The sequence below is a fragment of the Venustampulla echinocandica genome (assembly GCF_003357145.1).
Source record: "Venustampulla echinocandica strain BP 5553 chromosome Unknown scaffold_1, whole genome shotgun sequence".
In the NCBI taxonomy this organism is placed as follows: Eukaryota; Fungi; Ascomycota; class Leotiomycetes; order Helotiales; family Pleuroascaceae; genus Venustampulla; species Venustampulla echinocandica.
This window is the reverse complement of record NW_022474206.1, coordinates 1573417-1590346: the sequence shown is the minus strand read 5'-3', so window position 1 is coordinate 1590346 and position 16930 is coordinate 1573417. Positions and strand designations below refer to the sequence as shown.

Here is a 16930-nt window from a genome sequence, read left to right as displayed (position 1 = left end):
ACCCTGTTACAGGGTGGGAATTCGTTGCCCAAGGACAAAAATTCCCGAACATCCAACCTTTGTTCATTGTGGTCAATCAAATCGCAAGATATTGGCATTTCTAAGACCGTTGTAGAAGCGCTAAAAGCCTAAAAAGTTTCGACCTTCTGGCTCCGCTCTCTGCAACGCGGAAGTGGTCGAGACGCCCACAGAACCTCCGCCAATAATAATGTAATTGTACTAGTTTTTTATGTCAAATTTCATTAGCATTTTTGCTTTTGCATAATACAAACCTCTGAAGATTATTTAACGTTTCCTCCGATCTAAGGATAGTGGCGTGGTGATTCGTCTGTGGTTGTGACGTGCCGACTTCGGCGAGAAAAGCAGTCGATGACATTACTTTGGAGATCAATCAGATGATTTCATTTAGATTAACATCGCCGCGTGGGCGAAACTAGGGATGAAGTGGGAACGACGTATAATTATCAGATTATGGCGACGTAGGGGAATATACCAGTGGGGTAAGTGAGATTACTGTTTCGTAATGGAGGGGAGGTACCGTGTGGTACCCAACTCTTATTAAGAAACCTATGCATATTCCATAATACGCAACGATGTGAAACCTTTATCATGCGCAAAAACCCAAGCTTCCAACCCCAAGTAGACAAATCACCTATTGGCTTTCTCTAACCCCACAGTTCCTCCCCTCTGGCTCAACCCAACAAAAAAGCATCGCTCTACATCAACCCAATTGTAACATCGCCCTTAACTCTAGCATAAAGATCAACCTCAACTTCCAAGTCAAGCTCGATCTTAATCTTCAATGCGCTGTCCGACGCCCCAGTTTTACTGACTGGCCGGTCTTTGATACGAGACTCTCGTATAGCGGAGGTCCTGTAGCCCTCAGCACGTTGGGGAATGCGGGGCTGCTCGGGCCTAGGCTGGTATTCAGGCTGGGGCTGAACGACTTGCTGCTGCTGCGGGTTGTTCTTGACTGGAGCCAGGTCTTGATTACTGACGTTGCCGTTTCTGAGGGACATTTGTTTTTCCGACTCGGATTGAGGAACCATCTCTTCCTCTTCCTCGGCCTCTGTTTCCATGTTTCTTCCTTGGTTCATGCTATTTAACAGGTAAGCTTTGGAATCCTAAGAGAAGTAAGGTTTCGTACTCGTCAGACATAGTTGTTAAAGCTTCAAGAAGAACTAATGATGAGAATAAATATTTTCGTGAAGTTGGAAACTTTAAAAGGCGAAACTACAGATTATTTGCTACTTTATAGGTCGAAATAATAAATGCACCAAATACCTGTATATTTGGTTTCGGAGGATGACGTGCGGTTGCAGGGATCGAAAACTGGGAAAAATAATCCTAGTGCTTATCAAAAAAGTTGGTACTCAATTCGAGTGATCGCTTGAAGAACTACTGTATGGATCTGGGAGTGTAGCTATATATAAATATACGGGGTTGAACTCTACATGTGAGATCATGGCAATCTTAGACAAGAGGTTGAAGAGGGAGGAAGTACTTTAGCTGACAGTCCCTGAGAACGTGGTTCGCTAACCAGCTAACGACACGAATGTGGCTTCGCTGCAGCTGAGACATATCGACTCGTTCCCGGATCCGGGGGGCCCCATTTTCATACTCCGTAGGTGTGCGGAGATGACCACTGCTCCAGACTCCCCGTCCTCCTCCTTCTAACCGATATGGCCCCGCGTCAAGCAATACAACACAATATATTTCACTTCTATTACTTTGCAAACGGCGGAGATAAAATGGGCGGCATATGTAGTATTATTCCTCGAGCACCATTTCTAGGGCACTTCAGAGGATGAAGCTACTTACACGGCACCATGTAGCGAGTTATGTCGCAGTGACTTAGCAGGCAGCGAGTTGGCCATTAACTCCATGCGCGTCCTAGCTAGCCAACCTCTAGGATTTATTTCGCGACTTGCCATCTAACGCGAATGCTGGCTTTGGCTGAGAGCAGCAATCCTTGGCCATTATATTGGCCGAACATGAAGAGGAATGGACAAGTTAGGGTTGCGGAAGCAACACTCTGCTCGGTGTTCTTGCCGGCCCTCTCAAGTATTCGAGGTAGGCTCTTGGATGCCAATTTTCCCCAGTTCTTCTCGTAGCTTTGTTGAAATCTCCACCTCCTCTGCGCCGGGATTTTGCTCCGTTTCCATGTTTTCCTCAGGACTTGTTTCATCACCATCACCAGTATCCCCGCCAACCGCTTCTTCCAACCCCTCCCCTCCCTCCGTAAGGACCCATTCAACAACTTCTTTCTTATCATTCAACTCCGCTTCATACACAGCATCGTGTCCTCTCTGGTTGGTGATTGTGGGATCCGACCCCTGCTCCAGAAGCACCTTCACGGACTCCAAATGTCCGTTTAGCGCAGCCCAATGTAGGGCAGTATTCCCGGCAGTATTTTGTCCGTTGATTATGGCTAGCATAGGCGGGTTTTGGGGAGAGGGATCTGAGAGGTCTTTGCAAAGTTCTTGTATGAGGCCTAAAGTACTTTAGAATCAGCATTGTGCGAATGGAGCAGCAGTGGTAACTTTTCTCGAAATTTATTTGATTCAAGATAACGATACCTCTAGGGCTCAGCGGGCGAGATTAATAGCATACCGGCATGTCCATTCGCTGCCGCCATATGGAGAACCCCATTCCCACTCCCTTCATCCCGCGCCAACTCCAGCAGTTCAAGTACCGCAATGTTTTCCCTCTGGCATAATTCCGCCTTCAAGGCGCGGAATTCCCCTTCCTCGCCGGCACGAGCCATGTACAAAAGATCATCGATGTCATCTTCAGAGAGGTGTGGGGACATATTGGCGGCGGAAATTCGCTTGTCGGCTCTGAGGTTGTGGGATACTGGAAAAATAGTGTTTTGGCAAACAAAAAGTATCTTATCTTATCGCATAGGAGGGGAGATCGCACGTGATGCCGCACGGACCAGCTTGCATTTTCACCCCTTTAGCCAATAGGGGCTTCGGTTCCACCTCCATATACTCCGTAAAGGTATGATTTTCGACCCCAAACAACAATAACATCCATAACATGTAGGTAGGTACACCTACCTAGGTACCTTCTTACCTCTTACTTAGCATTCATCCCCTGTCAAGGGGCCTGCCCGTCCCGGTACCGGACATTTCTCTGTCTTATCCGAGTCGGAGATTTGGTCGGAGAACTCGGTGAATTCGGATATAATTAAGAAACTTCAGATACCTCCGTTGACCGAGACTGGACCGGCCCGGTGTGTATCAGATTGGATCTGATAAGACGCGTGGAAATCGGTCTATTATTCGTTAGTTACTAGATCTCCCCTGCCTAGCAGGGCTGGTAAGTGCCTTAAGAATGGCCTCCCGTGCTGTATTTATATATTTGCTCCCATCTTCATAGCTTTTGTCGATTCTAGAGGGGTCAAGGAATCAACATCTCTCACTATGGCATCTGATACTTTACGTTTCGTCCGCAAATATTGGCCCCTTTTCTTGGAATTCACCATTACTCTCGTCGCCCAACGCATTAAAGCATTTACCCACCGTTTTACATACCATCTCCTTCCAACATGTAAGAACGTCGTCGTCTTGGGCGGGTCATTTTCTGGCGCCTTCCTCGCTCGCCGACTGGGAGAGTCTCTTCCTTCAGGTTATAAAGTCATTTTAATCGAGAAGAACTCTCATTTCAACTTCTGCTTCAATTTTCCCCGGTATTCTGTCGTACAGGGACATGAGCAGAACGCCTTCATTCCATACGACGGACTAGCTAGCGGTACGCCAGCAGGAATATTCGAAATAATACGGGACACAGCTACTGGTATTAGGGACGAAGAGGTCGAATTGGCCTCGGGGAAACGCATACCATTTGCATATCTCGCCGTTGCCACAGGGGCGCTTCAGCCTCCACCGGCCAGATTGCTCTCAAGCGAAAAGAATGAGGCATGTGCTGAGCTGAAGGCATTGCAGGACAGGATTATCGGGGGGAAGAAAATAGGTATTATCGGAGGTGGAGCGGTGGGAGTACAACTTGCAGGAGATATCAAGAGTTTTTATCCTGATAAACATGTTGTGCTTATCCATTCTAGGGATCAGTTGCTCCCAAGTTTCGGTGTGCGGTTGCATAAGTATGTGGTAGATAAGTTGCAAGATTTAGGAGTGGAACTGATGCTGGGGGAACGACCAGCAATACCTTCGACCGGAGATGGGACCGGCACAGATCTAGTCTTCCCGGATGGGCGAAAGGAGACTTTTGATGTTATTGTATGCCTATCGTCCCACTTCCTGCACGGTGTAGTTTGCTGACCCCAACAGGTCCCTTGCATTGGGCAGATCCCAAATTCATCAATTCTAGACGGATTTTCACCATCATCTATCTCACCCCAAACTCGTAGAATCCTCGTCGAATCGACACTCCAACTCAGGAATGGTGAAGACCCGAAATCAAGAGAGCTGCACAATGTATTTGCGCTTGGAGATGTCGCCGAAACCGACGGCTACAGGATGGCAAGATCGGGGGCAATGCAAGCTGAGGTTGTGCGAGGAAACATTATTGCTTTGATCAATGATAAAGAATTAGAGAAATACTCACCAATAGCCGCCGAGGGGGGGTTAAAACTGAGCCTCGGAAAGGTAGGCTATTCTGGCATTCCTATACACCCACTAGTCACAAACACTAATTATTCTCAATAGGATGAATATGTGATGTATGTCCAGGATCCAGATGGCACTGATTTCTTAATTCCAGGAAAGAGCAGCAAAGTGGATCTAGAAGTAGAGAAAGGGTGGAAAATGTTTGGGGCAAAATTCAAGAAAACTTCCGTCTAGACCTTTGTATTCGTGCGGCTAATACGAAGAGAAGCGTGGAATATTACAAAGTTTACACTCTACTAAACGGCATATTATCGATGGCAAATTAATTAATATATAATACAGTGTTGTCATTATTCAACAGGCTTGGGATTGTTTAGTAACGGTTCTGAGTATCCAAACTATGCCGATGATCAGCGAAGGTGGCACTTTGGTAGTATCTTACCGAACAACACCCAGTTTGAAGAAAATATCTACTTCTAAGCGGCAATCATCACTAAACATCTCTAATATAATTAGTGGTATTTGTGTATAACTGACAAATAATCGAAGGCCACGACAAATCCTCCGAAGAAATACTTATGGTGCCGTATATGGTCGTCGACGTTGGATCACGGCGGCATTAGCTCAGAAGCAAGCCAACCCTTACTACGTCACTTACTACAAACTACCCTTCCCACTATCTTCATGATCTTTTAGAATCGGAATCCAGCTCTGCGCCTGGATCCTCTCCCATAGGGACCCTTTCCCTTCCTCTCGACCCTTTTTATCTTCCATGCGAAACCACTCTTCCGCGCTCTTAATCCTATTTGGATGGATCTCATCCATCTTTTTATAGTCCTTTTTAAGCAGGCGGTATTTAGAGACATTCCACTATATGGTTGTAAGAACAATATTAGCATATAAAATTGGGTTTATAATGTTGCGAATTAAAAAGCATATAAACTTAACATTGTGGGCATTGAACGGAAATGATAATGCGAAATGCCTTGAAAAGATTGAAGACTACAAGAAAAAGATAACGCTTACCAGTCCCGTAAAATTCTCTCTGTTCTTCATCAAGCTCGGGTCATTCGGATCGGCATTATAACCTACAACCTTGCCAGCAGTCTCCTTTCTTACTGGCATATTCCAATACGTATCCAAATCGGTATCGATATACCTGGCTGGGTGTCCTGTAACGCGCTCAAACGCTGCTGCAAGCTCAGTGTATGTTATATCCGCAACAGCAACATCGAGATTCATGCCATTAGCACGTTCCGGGTGATCAAAAAGCCATCGAACATAGTATCCGCAATCTTCGAGCGCCACATGGCACACGGCGCCATCGCCGAGTGGCGCTCTCCACGTAGCAATTCCGTCTTCCACTGTGGGCGCCATGATTGGAGTGGATATGACCATGTCAATATAAGGACCGGTTGTAAAGAGCGCTGCACCCATCCGCTCTTTATTGTCCTGATTTTGAAACATGACCCACTCCCCAATCCGGCCCTTCCCATCTAGATGACCAGCACGGAACTTAGGGTCATACCCGGACTTCTTGGTGGCGTAGTCTATGTTTGCATAGACGTAGAACTTGATCCCTTCTTGGATGGCGATCTCGTAGCTGCGAATAGCCCAGAATACCTCGGCCTTTTCTCCGGAGCTGAAGCCGTCGATATTGATGAATGCACCGTCACATCCTCGCATGCCTTTGCGCAAGTCATCTTCATTGGCGAATGTCCCCTGGACGAGCTCGACGTTACCGAGAGCAAGGAGGGATTGGGACCGGGCTGAGGCAGTATCACGAGTGAGAATTCGACAGCGATACTGTTTGTCTTCAACCAGTGCTTGGACTACTGGAATGCCTTGAGCGCCGGTGCCGCCGATGACGAAGATGTTGGAGGCTTGTTGAGCGTGCATGATACTGATATGAGAAGTGTTCAGGTGAGGAGAAGATGGAAGGGCTTTGGGTTCGACTTAGACGGATGGACAGGATGGATGGGCAGGACGGATGGACAGGACGGTTTTAAAGCAAAATTCAATTGCGGAAATATCTCGGATGTACATTCAAGGAGCTGGAAATGGGTGTTGAGCTTGGCTTGTCTTTTATTTAGATTAAAGCTCAGTAATCACGGAACATTAAAGATACTGTTTATTCCTCATAATATACTAAATATACACATAGATTACGTGTGTACTGTACTAGAGTAAGTAATCAGATCAGATAGCTTTAACCATGTTGACGCTCAGTAATCATACAATCGACAGCGGATTTAATGAGCTCCATGCATATTCCAACAGGTTGATGTTTCACAAACATTGATTGCTCCACCAATAGAACATAACAAATAAAATCACTTGATTAGATGCGGTGGACTGCACGAGATAGTGCCTTGTCAATTGCGAGGATTCGTCTAGATCAATATCGGATCTCACGGCGCTTGCCACATTTTTAACGGGCACGCCAAGACGGTAGCTTGCAACCTTAGCTAGCATATCCATCAAAGACAAATCCAGCATAGACGGCTCGAAGCAGCTAACGGCCTCGAGATGCATATGACATCTGATAAAACATCATGCCTAGATAAACCCAGAGCTATAATCCAACAATTGATGCCAAACTATCGGATCATCCGCGACTCCGAGTGGCCAACCACCGTTTCATTACAAACTCCCTGATCTTGTACCTACTCAAAACGCCATCGATACCTAACTCCGCTTCCTCTTCCGCAGTTAGCGGCTTCGGAATATCAACATAGACAATAATCAACGTCTTCTTCACTTGGGTGATAACCCTATTGATACAGTTCATCCATGCCCAAGTTCGTCTCTGGTTCTGTTTTGCGTGGTTCTGCAACATTACAGTACTACTCCAATAAGGATCGTCGTATGACGGTAAGATGATGACGCCAAACTCAGCATGTGAGAAAACCGGTCCACGATTGTAGAGCAAATAGTCTACAGAGAATTTGATACCGGAGCGAGGCACCCAGCCAATGGAACGAAAGTGGTGATAAACGACATAATTAACCATGAAGGGGTCGTCAGGGGAGAGGCTAGGATTTGAAAGGGGCGGGAAGCGAGATGTTTTTCGGAAGAGGTTAAAGAGCCTCTCGTTGGATAACGTTGAGTTTGTGGCGGGATCGAGGATGCTGATAGCACCTAGACCATACGACAAGAAAAATGCTTCCTCGAGGGTGAGTTGGGTATGTTCTTGCTCCTTAATGTGTGCCGGTTCCTCGTCAATGATGGGCGCCTCTGTGGTTCGTTCGGGACTTGGCGGTTCTGATTGGAGGAAGGTATTCTGTTCCACTGTGGGCGAGAATCGTACACTTTTCTGGCGTTTTATAACTCGACAGGAAGAATGTCCATTTGCAAGCGAAGGAGACTTTGCTGTGCCGTTGGGGGCGTCGAATGATCCTGAATCTGGTGAACCGTTGATGACTTCCTCACCCACCTCGACACCAACGTTGATATTATCCAAAGCAAGCGGTGTTTCGGTTTTTGTATGCCCATTTACTCCAAGCCCATTAACGAAATCCGAGCCGTTATAGTCATCAACGTCCTCCTGTTCGGGAAGAATATCGTCCTTTCCACGATCATCAATTACCACGTCAGCAACCAACGTCTCGATGCTTTCGTCTATTAAACCGGTATCCGTGGGTAGAGAGGTTTCAATCGAATTCGGCAATGCCAAGATTTCCAACGGACCCACAGGCGGGATGTAAACTTTGGGGGTGACAGGTTGCTTGACTAAATCTGGTGTTTTGGTACTGGACACAACTTCAAAGTTGTCTAGAGAACCCTTGGCACCTTTGGACTCAGGAAGAAGTTCTGCGGCAGAATTCGGAAGCGATAGAAGCTCCATTGGGCCGACGGGACAGAGGGAAAGTTTGGAGATGGAGATGTTTAACGATTCGCGGTCATCATTCAAAACTAGCGAACTGCTATCCATGGCCATTTCCGTGACGGGGAAAGGTTCCGAAGTATTTCTTTTTGCATACCAAGCTGCTTGCTCTTCTTGTAACAGCTTCAGCTCAATGGTCAGAGCTGCTTCCTCTTCTTCTAACAGCTTTAGCTCAATGGCCTCCCTTTCTCTCCTTGCTCTCTCCCATTTTACTTGCTGTCGCTCGGCCCTTCTGCGCCGAGTAAGCTCTTCGCTCGTTACCTTCGACTGGGTTCCACTTCGCAACTTCTCTCTATTTAACCAATTGGGTTCACTACGGCTCAAGCTCCCCTTTCCGTAGAAACCTTGCTCCCAAAGTCCTCGCATAGACCGGACATCAGTTACATGTACTGACCGGGTCTCTGCAGAAAACCACCCTTGATACAAAGGTTCAAAGTTTGAAGAGGTAGGGTGGATTGTTTGAGATACCCATGCGTACACTATGTGAAAGAGGGAAAGCGGATTGTGAGGAATGAAAGCGGGAAGAGGAAAGGTTCGAAGGGGAGCTGGGAGAGCATATAGCTGATTCAGCTGCTGATACTTCGAAAGTCTAGCAGGTCTAGGAGATTTTGCACTTGTATCGGCGGCAACCGCGCCTTGTGGGGTGGGAGGGCTTGGCGTTGTGTCTGCCATGATGATGAATCGATGCTATCGTGAAGGCATGCCGCGTCGGAGATGGTTGCTATTAATATCGACGTTAGCAAAACGTTCGCTCGATATTGTACTATTCTTGTAAAATATGAATTCAATGGTCTCTTTTGCATGTTCAGATACCGTTGTAGTCTTCTCGAAAGAATTGAAGCCAGCATTGAAGAACGACATAAAGTCAGAGTCATTTCTTCTAAGCATCGAAATGTGTCATCACCACATGCAAGGTTGTACGAGCCAGTTCCGTGTGTACCTAAAGAAAGAATAGGAATGATTGCAGACTTACAGCTTCAATTGTTATGCTCAGTGTAGAGGCTAGGAGGACGTTGTGGAATTCATGTAAATGTTGTAGTGGGTGAGGGTTTTTATCGCCCGAGAACTCGGAAAATATTTGCTGAGAAGGTTGGGACCACGTGACCCATTGACAGGGTTAAAATTTTTGGCAGCTCCCACTTGGTAATCAAAATATAGCTATTATTTAGGTTTCCTGTCGGCCTCTTGGTACTGGGAGCTTGCACCTCCATCCGTATGCACGTTATTCCTCCGAATCCTCCTACAAGAGGGCCAGCGGCGGTGGCTTCTGCCCGCTATGAAATGTTGCCATCGCCATGGATTTTGGCAATCGCAGCAGCGTGTGGAATCTGGTACATTGGCATGCTTGTCGTCCAAGCAATTGGTGTCACCCAGTTGTATGTGAATCGCAATGCCGTGAAATCTTAAATATCTTCGTATGAAGACTTACATTAATCAGATACCGCAACTACTCTTCCCAGCCTAAGCCCGCTGTTTCCCCCACGCTAAAACTCGACCAAGTTCCCGATGTTACTATTCTTCGACCCGTTAAAGGACTGGAGCCCCAGCTATACGAATGCCTTGCTGCAACCTTCCGACAGTCATATCCCCGGGAGAAGTTGACAATATACTTTTGTATAGCCACGATCGATGACCCTGCCCTCCCAGTTCTGCAACGCCTGTTGGCAGACTTTCCCGAGTTCGACGTCAAAATATTTGTGGAGGAGCAAGATCCCAATCTTAGTGGTAGTGGAGAGGCAAATAACCTGGGACCTAATCCGAAGATAAGAAACATGAGTCGAGGCTATAGAGAAGCTAAAGGGGACATTATCTGGACTCTCGATTGCAATGTGTGGATTGGGCCAGGCGTTGCTGGACGCATGGTAGACAAGCTATGCGGGTATAAAGTCGATGGGACGAGGACTGTCCCGTACAAGTTTGTGCATCAACTGCCACTTGTCGTCGACAGCGTTGGTGCAAGCACTGGTGAAGAAGCTCGAGCGCTACTACAACAGAGCAGTGACGAAGACTCGCAAACTTCAGGTACCAGCTCTTCCAAACCGATCGAAACACACCTGAATACTCCCTGCCCGGCTGGCGGTGGTCGCCTCGAAGAAATGTTCTTGGCGTCATCACATGCAAAATTTTACACAGCAATCAACACTGTCTCCGTAGCACCCTGTATTGTTGGCAAATCCAACATGTTCCGACGATCACACCTTGACTATTTGACATCCTCGTCCTCACTATACTCTCCTGGCATTGATTTCTTCTCAGAGAATATATGCGAGGATCATCTTATTGGAGACCTTCTTTGGCGGAAGAAGGTCAAGGAGGAGCAAGCCGGGACAAAGTTCCATAAACACGGACTTGTCCTTGGTGATCTTGCTATCCAGCCTATGGCAGGCTTGTCAGTGCCTGAATATACTGCCCGGCGAGTCCGATGGCTTCGTGTTAGGAAATGGACTGTTCCATTAGCGACCTTCGTGGAGCCTGGAGTTGAGCCCTTTTTGTGCTCTGCATATGGCGCGTTTGCTTTCACCACGATACCTTGGTTTCACGATCAGTTCGGTATAAGCCAGACCTGGTCTACCTTCGCTCTGTTTTGGATAGGCAGTGTACTGGCATGGATGGCTCTTGATTCTTTGGTATACGCAAAGCTCCATTCCGGCTGTTCAATAGAGTTGGATTCTGATACCCCCTCATTTGCGCGACCACCCGATGGCATTTCTAGAAGGACTGCCAGAGAGTGGATTTTTGCCTGGCTAGGTCGAGAGTTTCTTGCGCTCCCAATCTGGGCATGGGCTTGCTTGGGCGGTACAACAGTAATGTGGCGAGGGAAGAAGTTCCGTGTAAACCTAGACATGCGAGTTGTTGAGATTAAGGGTCAAGGGACGACGACGATGCGGGGAGTAGACACTCCACGTTCACGGAGTAAAGATAGGCTGGATTGATATTACCATGATACCCATATATACCGAGGCAAAACCTTTTGTAATTATTATTCTGTATAGCTTCTCTGCGGCAGTCCTGAGCTATTCCTTTGGCTATGACTCTAGAATCGCTCCCAATCACCTGCATTTGACATGACAGAGTTGGGCTAATTTGGACGAGCTAATATTTTGCGTCAATCATCAAGCTCAGATGATATCCGGTACTGGAAGTTTGGGGATTAATCAAGTCGTGGTCCGAGAGACCAACTTACGTGTGCTCTCACCTCCACGCCTATTTACGTTAGTCTCGTCGCGTCGTCGCCCTACGTATGCAAACCGTTGCCAGCCTCGCCACCGACCTGAGAACGCTTCGAGATCTATGCGTTATTTAGACGGTAATCCCCCACGGAATCAACGATCTAGATCAGGCAGCACAGCATTATCCACGTGATCTGGCCCCGTATTCCTGCAGTACAGAGGTACGACGTGGCAATGGGCTGTTGGTTCTCGCGGCCATTGGCGGAGTCGTCCAGATATACAGCCACAATTGTCCAATTGTATCCCCGAGTATGGTTTCCGGAACGTATTGCAGACCGGATGCAGAGCTCGACATCCGGGGCGAGGTGACAGCTCGAAACCAAAAGCTTGGTTTGGCATAGCGGATAGCAGGAGCTTGATAACGAGCAATATCGAAAGCGGAGATTGGGCTGCAGTACATGGCGTACACCGGAAGTGGCGATCTTATACTGAGCCAGCCTTGTTAAAGACCGCCACCTGCCCTTACCTATATTTCAGTGGATTCAAAGCGTCCTTGCTTTCCTGGCCGGCCAGCAATTCACGGAAGCAAATATTTCCAAACTAAAATAGCAGCTATGTCCAAAAAGTCCAGTAGCAAGGCAACAGCGAAAGAATCTATAGTTAATTTAAAAGATACTCCTTCGTCTCAGAGCGACAAACACCCACCCTGGTCCAGCTGGGAATTTAGCACAGAGGGAGCTTTCTATTATCGTGCTCGGAAGGGCGTTAATGGTAGGGTCTAGGGGTAGATATGGGTAATTATATGTACTAATCCATCTTAGATGAATGGGAGTACGAATATGGGTATCCCAGCTCAGACTCACTTGACTCTCCTGCAAAAGAAACCTCCGGAACCACGGCCAAATACCTCCACCGCCCGCCCATTAAATATCCCAAAGAAGACCTGAAAGTGATTTATGCTGAACGACTAAAACCTACTTATATCTCCGCAGTTGCTGGTCTTCTAGCTCCGCATGTTTCTGTTACTGGTGCTGAATCTGGGAATCCTGCGGACGAACATTCAAACATGCCGAGCACGGAACATGGCAGAATAAGCTCCAGCCAGAAGGAGAATTCTGGGACAAACCTCAAAACAGAAGGTGAAAGCGGAGCTGGAGGAGAGAGAAACTCTGACTCGGTCCAAAACAAACGGCCAGCCGAGGAGAAGAATGCACCAAAAAGGGTAGAAAAGATAGAAAAGACGAAAATGAAGGAAAAGAAGGACAAGAAAGACAAGAAGGACAAGAAAGAAAAGAAGGACAGAAAAGAAAAAGAAAAGAAAAGCAAACCTAGGAAACCAGTTTCCAAAATAGATCGTGTGGCCCAGTGGAGGGATAGTGTTAATACTGTTATGCTGGAAGGGCAGATTGAAATGGAATACAGGGGAGATATTTCAGAGACCCAGGGTAAGCCGTCTTCTTCCCGTTGAGTTGAATGCGGCATGCTAATATGGGGATAGCGGAAAACGAGTCCTAGAAAAATAGGATAGAATGAGAGATGGAGCCATAACCGAAGCCGAAGGATTCTCGGGACATGAGGATGTAAATTTTTAATTGGTTGTCCAGTACAGCTTGACAGGGTCGAATCTATAGCCTACTACTCCTTAATATAATATGAGTTCTTTAGAGACGAAAAGCAAGCATCGTATGCACAGACAGCCGGTATTTTGCCGCTATATTCTGACAGATACACTCAAAATATATGGAATTCAACTGGCTCGGTATTGAGGACAACTTGAAGCAGGGAAGAAACGAAGCGTGTTGGCTTGAGTCTCCCTTGCTCATACGGAAGCACCTCCAGGTGTTTTCAACCTGAACCACTTTTGCCCCGTTTGTATCGGTACATAGCACCAATACCCGGGGGCGATCGTTCAATCGTTTTTATGGGCAATTTTTTGTTGGAAACTGCTCTCCTGTGGTCGAGCGTCAATTAATAATGTGGCCCACGGCGTCTCTATATAAAATAAAAATGTCGCCTTGTTACAGCCTGGTGCGACGTGCTGGGGATCATATCTGAGTGGGGTTGAAGGGGGGTATCAATATGGCTTTTGAGTTAGTTGGATGCATGGATAGACTGTTTGAAGATCGCGGACTCTAGCCACTGCAAAGGGCTGAATCAAAGATTTCTTGGGCACTTGCACGGCCAAGGATTTTGCCGGCTTGAAGGAAGTGTTCATCCAGAAGTGTGGGTATGATGAAGTCGTTTGAGCATTTCTCTACATGTAAACACTGGGGTTTAGCCATGGCGATGATATTAAAAGTATTAAAGTAGGGAACCTTTGGTGACGTTGGGTAGAGGATAGGGAGTACGAAAATGGCCGCGCGACGCGACCGAATTATTTATTAATAAGCCGAACTCCTCAAGGGCTCCGAGCGGGCCGGTATGGGGTGCGTGCGGAAGGTGGAGATATAATTATCCGCAATCACGTGCCATGCAATGCATTGGCGACTTGGACTTGGCCTCTGCGCCACTTTGCGCCACTACTTTGTACATGTACTTCGTACCACGGCGATGATTGTCCGAGTAATAATAGTAAAGTCAAGCACAAGCATTACAGTACAAGTCGACCGATCCAAATAGCGGAAACGCTTCGCGGTCTCTCTTTACCCCTCAGACTAAAACGCTGGTCCCAGGTCCGCTCCTCCCGCAATCCGCACCGCCGCTGACAAGCGCAGCGGTTATCCGCGGCACAACCAGCCAGACAAAGGGGAAGGGAAGTCACGAGGGGACCATGACGCGGATCTGGAGGGGACAGTAATAATAACAGGCACTTGGGCATTCCCAATGAATGCTCGGTGCTGATTACTTTTATGGTTTGCCGAGATGGTCCCTAGAGGAGTGAGATTGATACGTAATCGTACTGCAGTTGATAAGAGATTCCCTTTCCCTTTTCCACTGTGTCTTTCTCTTCCCTCCTCGTTTCCATTCTACTTTCAATTTAAACCCTCTCTTTGTGGATATACTATTTATTCGAACTCTGCTGGGTATTCCGAATGAGTATCGGACTTTGGTACAATCCCTACTTTTGAAAGACACACAAGATCCTGGTCGTCAAACGAGGCAACCGATAATTGCGGGAGAAGGATCTGGCACGGCCAGGGAAAATATTCACAATGCTGTTGCTGAGTCTGGAAAATGGCGTTCTGAGTTTTGTGCTTTCTATCTTAATGTGGAGTGTCACGGCCCTTTTCTCATATGTGAGTAGTTTCCATGCCCCTCGATATCCGGCATTGCATTAATACTCGGTGCCGTAGCTACTTCTTCTATCAATATATCGCATTTACCTTCACCCCCTTTCCAAATACCCAGGCCCGTTCCTGGCCAAGATAACAGACTGGTATTCTGTCTACCATGCCTGGAAAGGCGATCGACATCTTGAATTCTGGCGCTGCCATGAGACTTATGGTAATTCTCCTTTGTTTTCTGCCCTCCTGTAGAGCAAATACTGAAGCCAAATAGGCCCGATTGTACGCTTCGGACCAAACAGCCTCTCGATCAACACAAACACGGCACTGAAAACCATCTACGGCCATAGAGCCAACGTGCAGAAATCGCAGTTCTACTCTGTATTCCCGCCCACAAAGGATACCGCGAACACACATAGCAGTATCGACAAGTCAAACCATGCGCGAAAGAGGCGAGTCCTCTCACACGCCTTCTCCGATGGCGCGATCAAGAGTATGGAAAAGTATATCCTGGCGAACGTGAGAACCTTCTGCTCGCGCCTTGGGCCTCCGCCTACCTTTTCGGAGAAGCAGGTGGGGGAGAAAGGATGGGGCGTCGCGCAGAACATGGCTCTTTGGTGCAACTATTTGGCATTTGATGTCATGGGTGATTTGTGCTTTGGGAAGGCATTCGAGATGCTAGAGTCTGAAAAGAATCATCGTGTGATTGACTTGATGGAGAATGCAGCTCACATGCATTTAATTGTAAGCCTGCAGCCCACCTCTGTGCTTCCCAAGTAAACCAAATGACGGGATTTAAACTAACGGGAAGACCAGCTTGGAACAAATCCGATGATCAAGACTCTTGGTCTAAACAAAGTTCTCTTCAGCAAGATCTATAACATGAGAATGGAGTATATGGCATATAGCAAAGGCCAAGCGGCAGAAAGGACCAAAATCGGACTGGACTCGGATCGAAAAGACTTCTTCTTCCACTTATTAAATGCCCGGGACCCAGAAACAGGAAACGGGTTCACCGGTCCAGAACTCTGGGGCGAAAGTAATCTCCTTATTATCGCTGGCTCAGATACAACTTCTACAGCACTCGCAGCGGCTTTCTTCTACCTCACGCACAGTCCAGCGACTCTTCAGAAATTAACAGCTGAGGTTCGGTCTACGTTCTCGGACGTGGAAGATATATGCGCCGGCCAAACTCTTAGTTCATGCATCTACCTCCGCGCCGTCATCGACGAAGCAATGCGCCTCTCCCCACCAGTTGGCGGAATCCTTCCTCGTGAAATCCTGCCCGGAGGTCTCGATATCGACGGCCTCAGCCTCCCCGCTGGTACCGTCGTCGGAACTCCTCATTATGCCATTCATCACAATCCAGATTACTACCCCTTGCCGTTCGAATTCCGTCCCGAGCGCTGGATCGAGGGTTCTTCTCCTGAGGTGACGAGAGAAAGCGTGGCCCTTGCTCATTCGGCGTTCTGCCCGTTCAGTATCGGCCCTAGAGGATGTATAGGGAAGGGACTAGCGTATACAGAGTTGATGACCGGTTTGGCCAGGATTGTGTTTTTATATGATATGAAGTTGGCGGAAGGAGTGACGATTGGGGAGGGGCATCCCGATAACGAGTGGGGGAGACAAAAGAGCGGGGAGTATCAGTTGCGGGATTCATTTACGAGTTTGAAGGATGGGCCATATGTACATTTCCGTGCTCGAGCTCAGTGAGATAGATAAAATGTGAGAAGCTTCCTTGTAGTTCAGACGAACTTAAAACAAAGTACTCAGAATCCTACTCCTATATATATTCCCTGGTCCTGTGAGGTTGTATATATTGTGGTGATGAGAAGCAACGTTTTCGTAGGCCATGCTAGAATTGTCATCTATGTATAGTTTATTTAGAAATAATTATTCTACATACGACTGTAGAATGAGGAGAATGGGAATCTCGTTCGCTCTCGTTGTCGTCTAAACACAAAACGGTCTAAGTTCTATTATATAATGACTCTAAATCTTTTAGATCTAACCCAACTTCAAGATATATCCTATTATATAACTCCATTCTCCAGTACACCCTAACCAGACCCATTA

General features: G+C 47.2%; 8 protein-coding genes across 8 annotated transcripts; 4 read left to right on the top strand and 4 right to left on the bottom strand.

Annotated features, from left to right (window-relative positions):
* Positions 1–716: 716 nt before the first annotated feature.
* Positions 717–1158, bottom strand: BP5553_03062 (uncharacterized protein; the record flags this gene model as incomplete). Its single annotated transcript, XM_032011685.1, has 2 exons — positions 717–1098; positions 1148–1158. 2 exons carry the CDS (start codon positions 1156–1158, stop codon positions 717–719), a joined length of 393 nt encoding a protein of 130 aa, XP_031871378.1.
* Positions 1159–2060: 902 nt separating this feature from the next.
* On the bottom strand, positions 2061–2812 carry BP5553_03061 (Ankyrin; the record flags this gene model as incomplete). Its single annotated transcript, XM_032011684.1, has 2 exons — positions 2061–2494; positions 2614–2812. 2 exons carry the CDS (start codon positions 2810–2812, stop codon positions 2061–2063), a joined length of 633 nt encoding a protein of 210 aa, XP_031871377.1.
* A 616-nt stretch (positions 2813–3428) lies between these two features.
* BP5553_03060 (FAD protein) lies at positions 3429–4808 on the top strand (the record flags this gene model as incomplete). The annotated part of the gene is made up of 3 exons (XM_032011683.1): positions 3429–4244; positions 4296–4613; positions 4674–4808. 3 exons carry the CDS (start codon positions 3429–3431, stop codon positions 4806–4808), a joined length of 1269 nt encoding a protein of 422 aa, XP_031871376.1.
* A 423-nt stretch (positions 4809–5231) lies between these two features.
* Positions 5232–6473, bottom strand: BP5553_03059 (NAD(P)-binding protein; the record flags this gene model as incomplete). The annotated part of the gene is made up of 2 exons (XM_032011682.1): positions 5232–5444; positions 5601–6473. The coding sequence occupies 2 exons, from the start codon at positions 6471–6473 to the stop codon at positions 5232–5234; spliced, it is 1086 nt and encodes a 361-aa protein (XP_031871375.1).
* Positions 6474–7182: 709 nt separating this feature from the next.
* BP5553_03058 (uncharacterized protein) lies at positions 7183–9132 on the bottom strand (the record flags this gene model as incomplete). Its single annotated transcript, XM_032011681.1, has 1 exon — positions 7183–9132. The coding sequence occupies one exon, from the start codon at positions 9130–9132 to the stop codon at positions 7183–7185; it is 1950 nt and encodes a 649-aa protein (XP_031871374.1).
* A 543-nt stretch (positions 9133–9675) lies between these two features.
* BP5553_03057 (Nucleotide-diphospho-sugar transferase) lies at positions 9676–11393 on the top strand (the record flags this gene model as incomplete). Its single annotated transcript, XM_032011680.1, has 2 exons — positions 9676–9836; positions 9899–11393. 2 exons carry the CDS (start codon positions 9676–9678, stop codon positions 11391–11393), a joined length of 1656 nt encoding a protein of 551 aa, XP_031871373.1.
* An 851-nt stretch (positions 11394–12244) lies between these two features.
* BP5553_03056 (uncharacterized protein) lies at positions 12245–13145 on the top strand (the record flags this gene model as incomplete). Its single annotated transcript, XM_032011679.1, has 3 exons — positions 12245–12401; positions 12452–13075; positions 13129–13145. 3 exons carry the CDS (start codon positions 12245–12247, stop codon positions 13143–13145), a joined length of 798 nt encoding a protein of 265 aa, XP_031871372.1.
* A 1637-nt stretch (positions 13146–14782) lies between these two features.
* Positions 14783–16567, top strand: BP5553_03055 (putative cytochrome P450 67; the record flags this gene model as incomplete). Its single annotated transcript, XM_032011678.1, has 4 exons — positions 14783–14866; positions 14924–15074; positions 15129–15598; positions 15671–16567. 4 exons carry the CDS (start codon positions 14783–14785, stop codon positions 16565–16567), a joined length of 1602 nt encoding a protein of 533 aa, XP_031871371.1.
* Between the last annotated feature and the right edge of the window lie 363 nt (positions 16568–16930).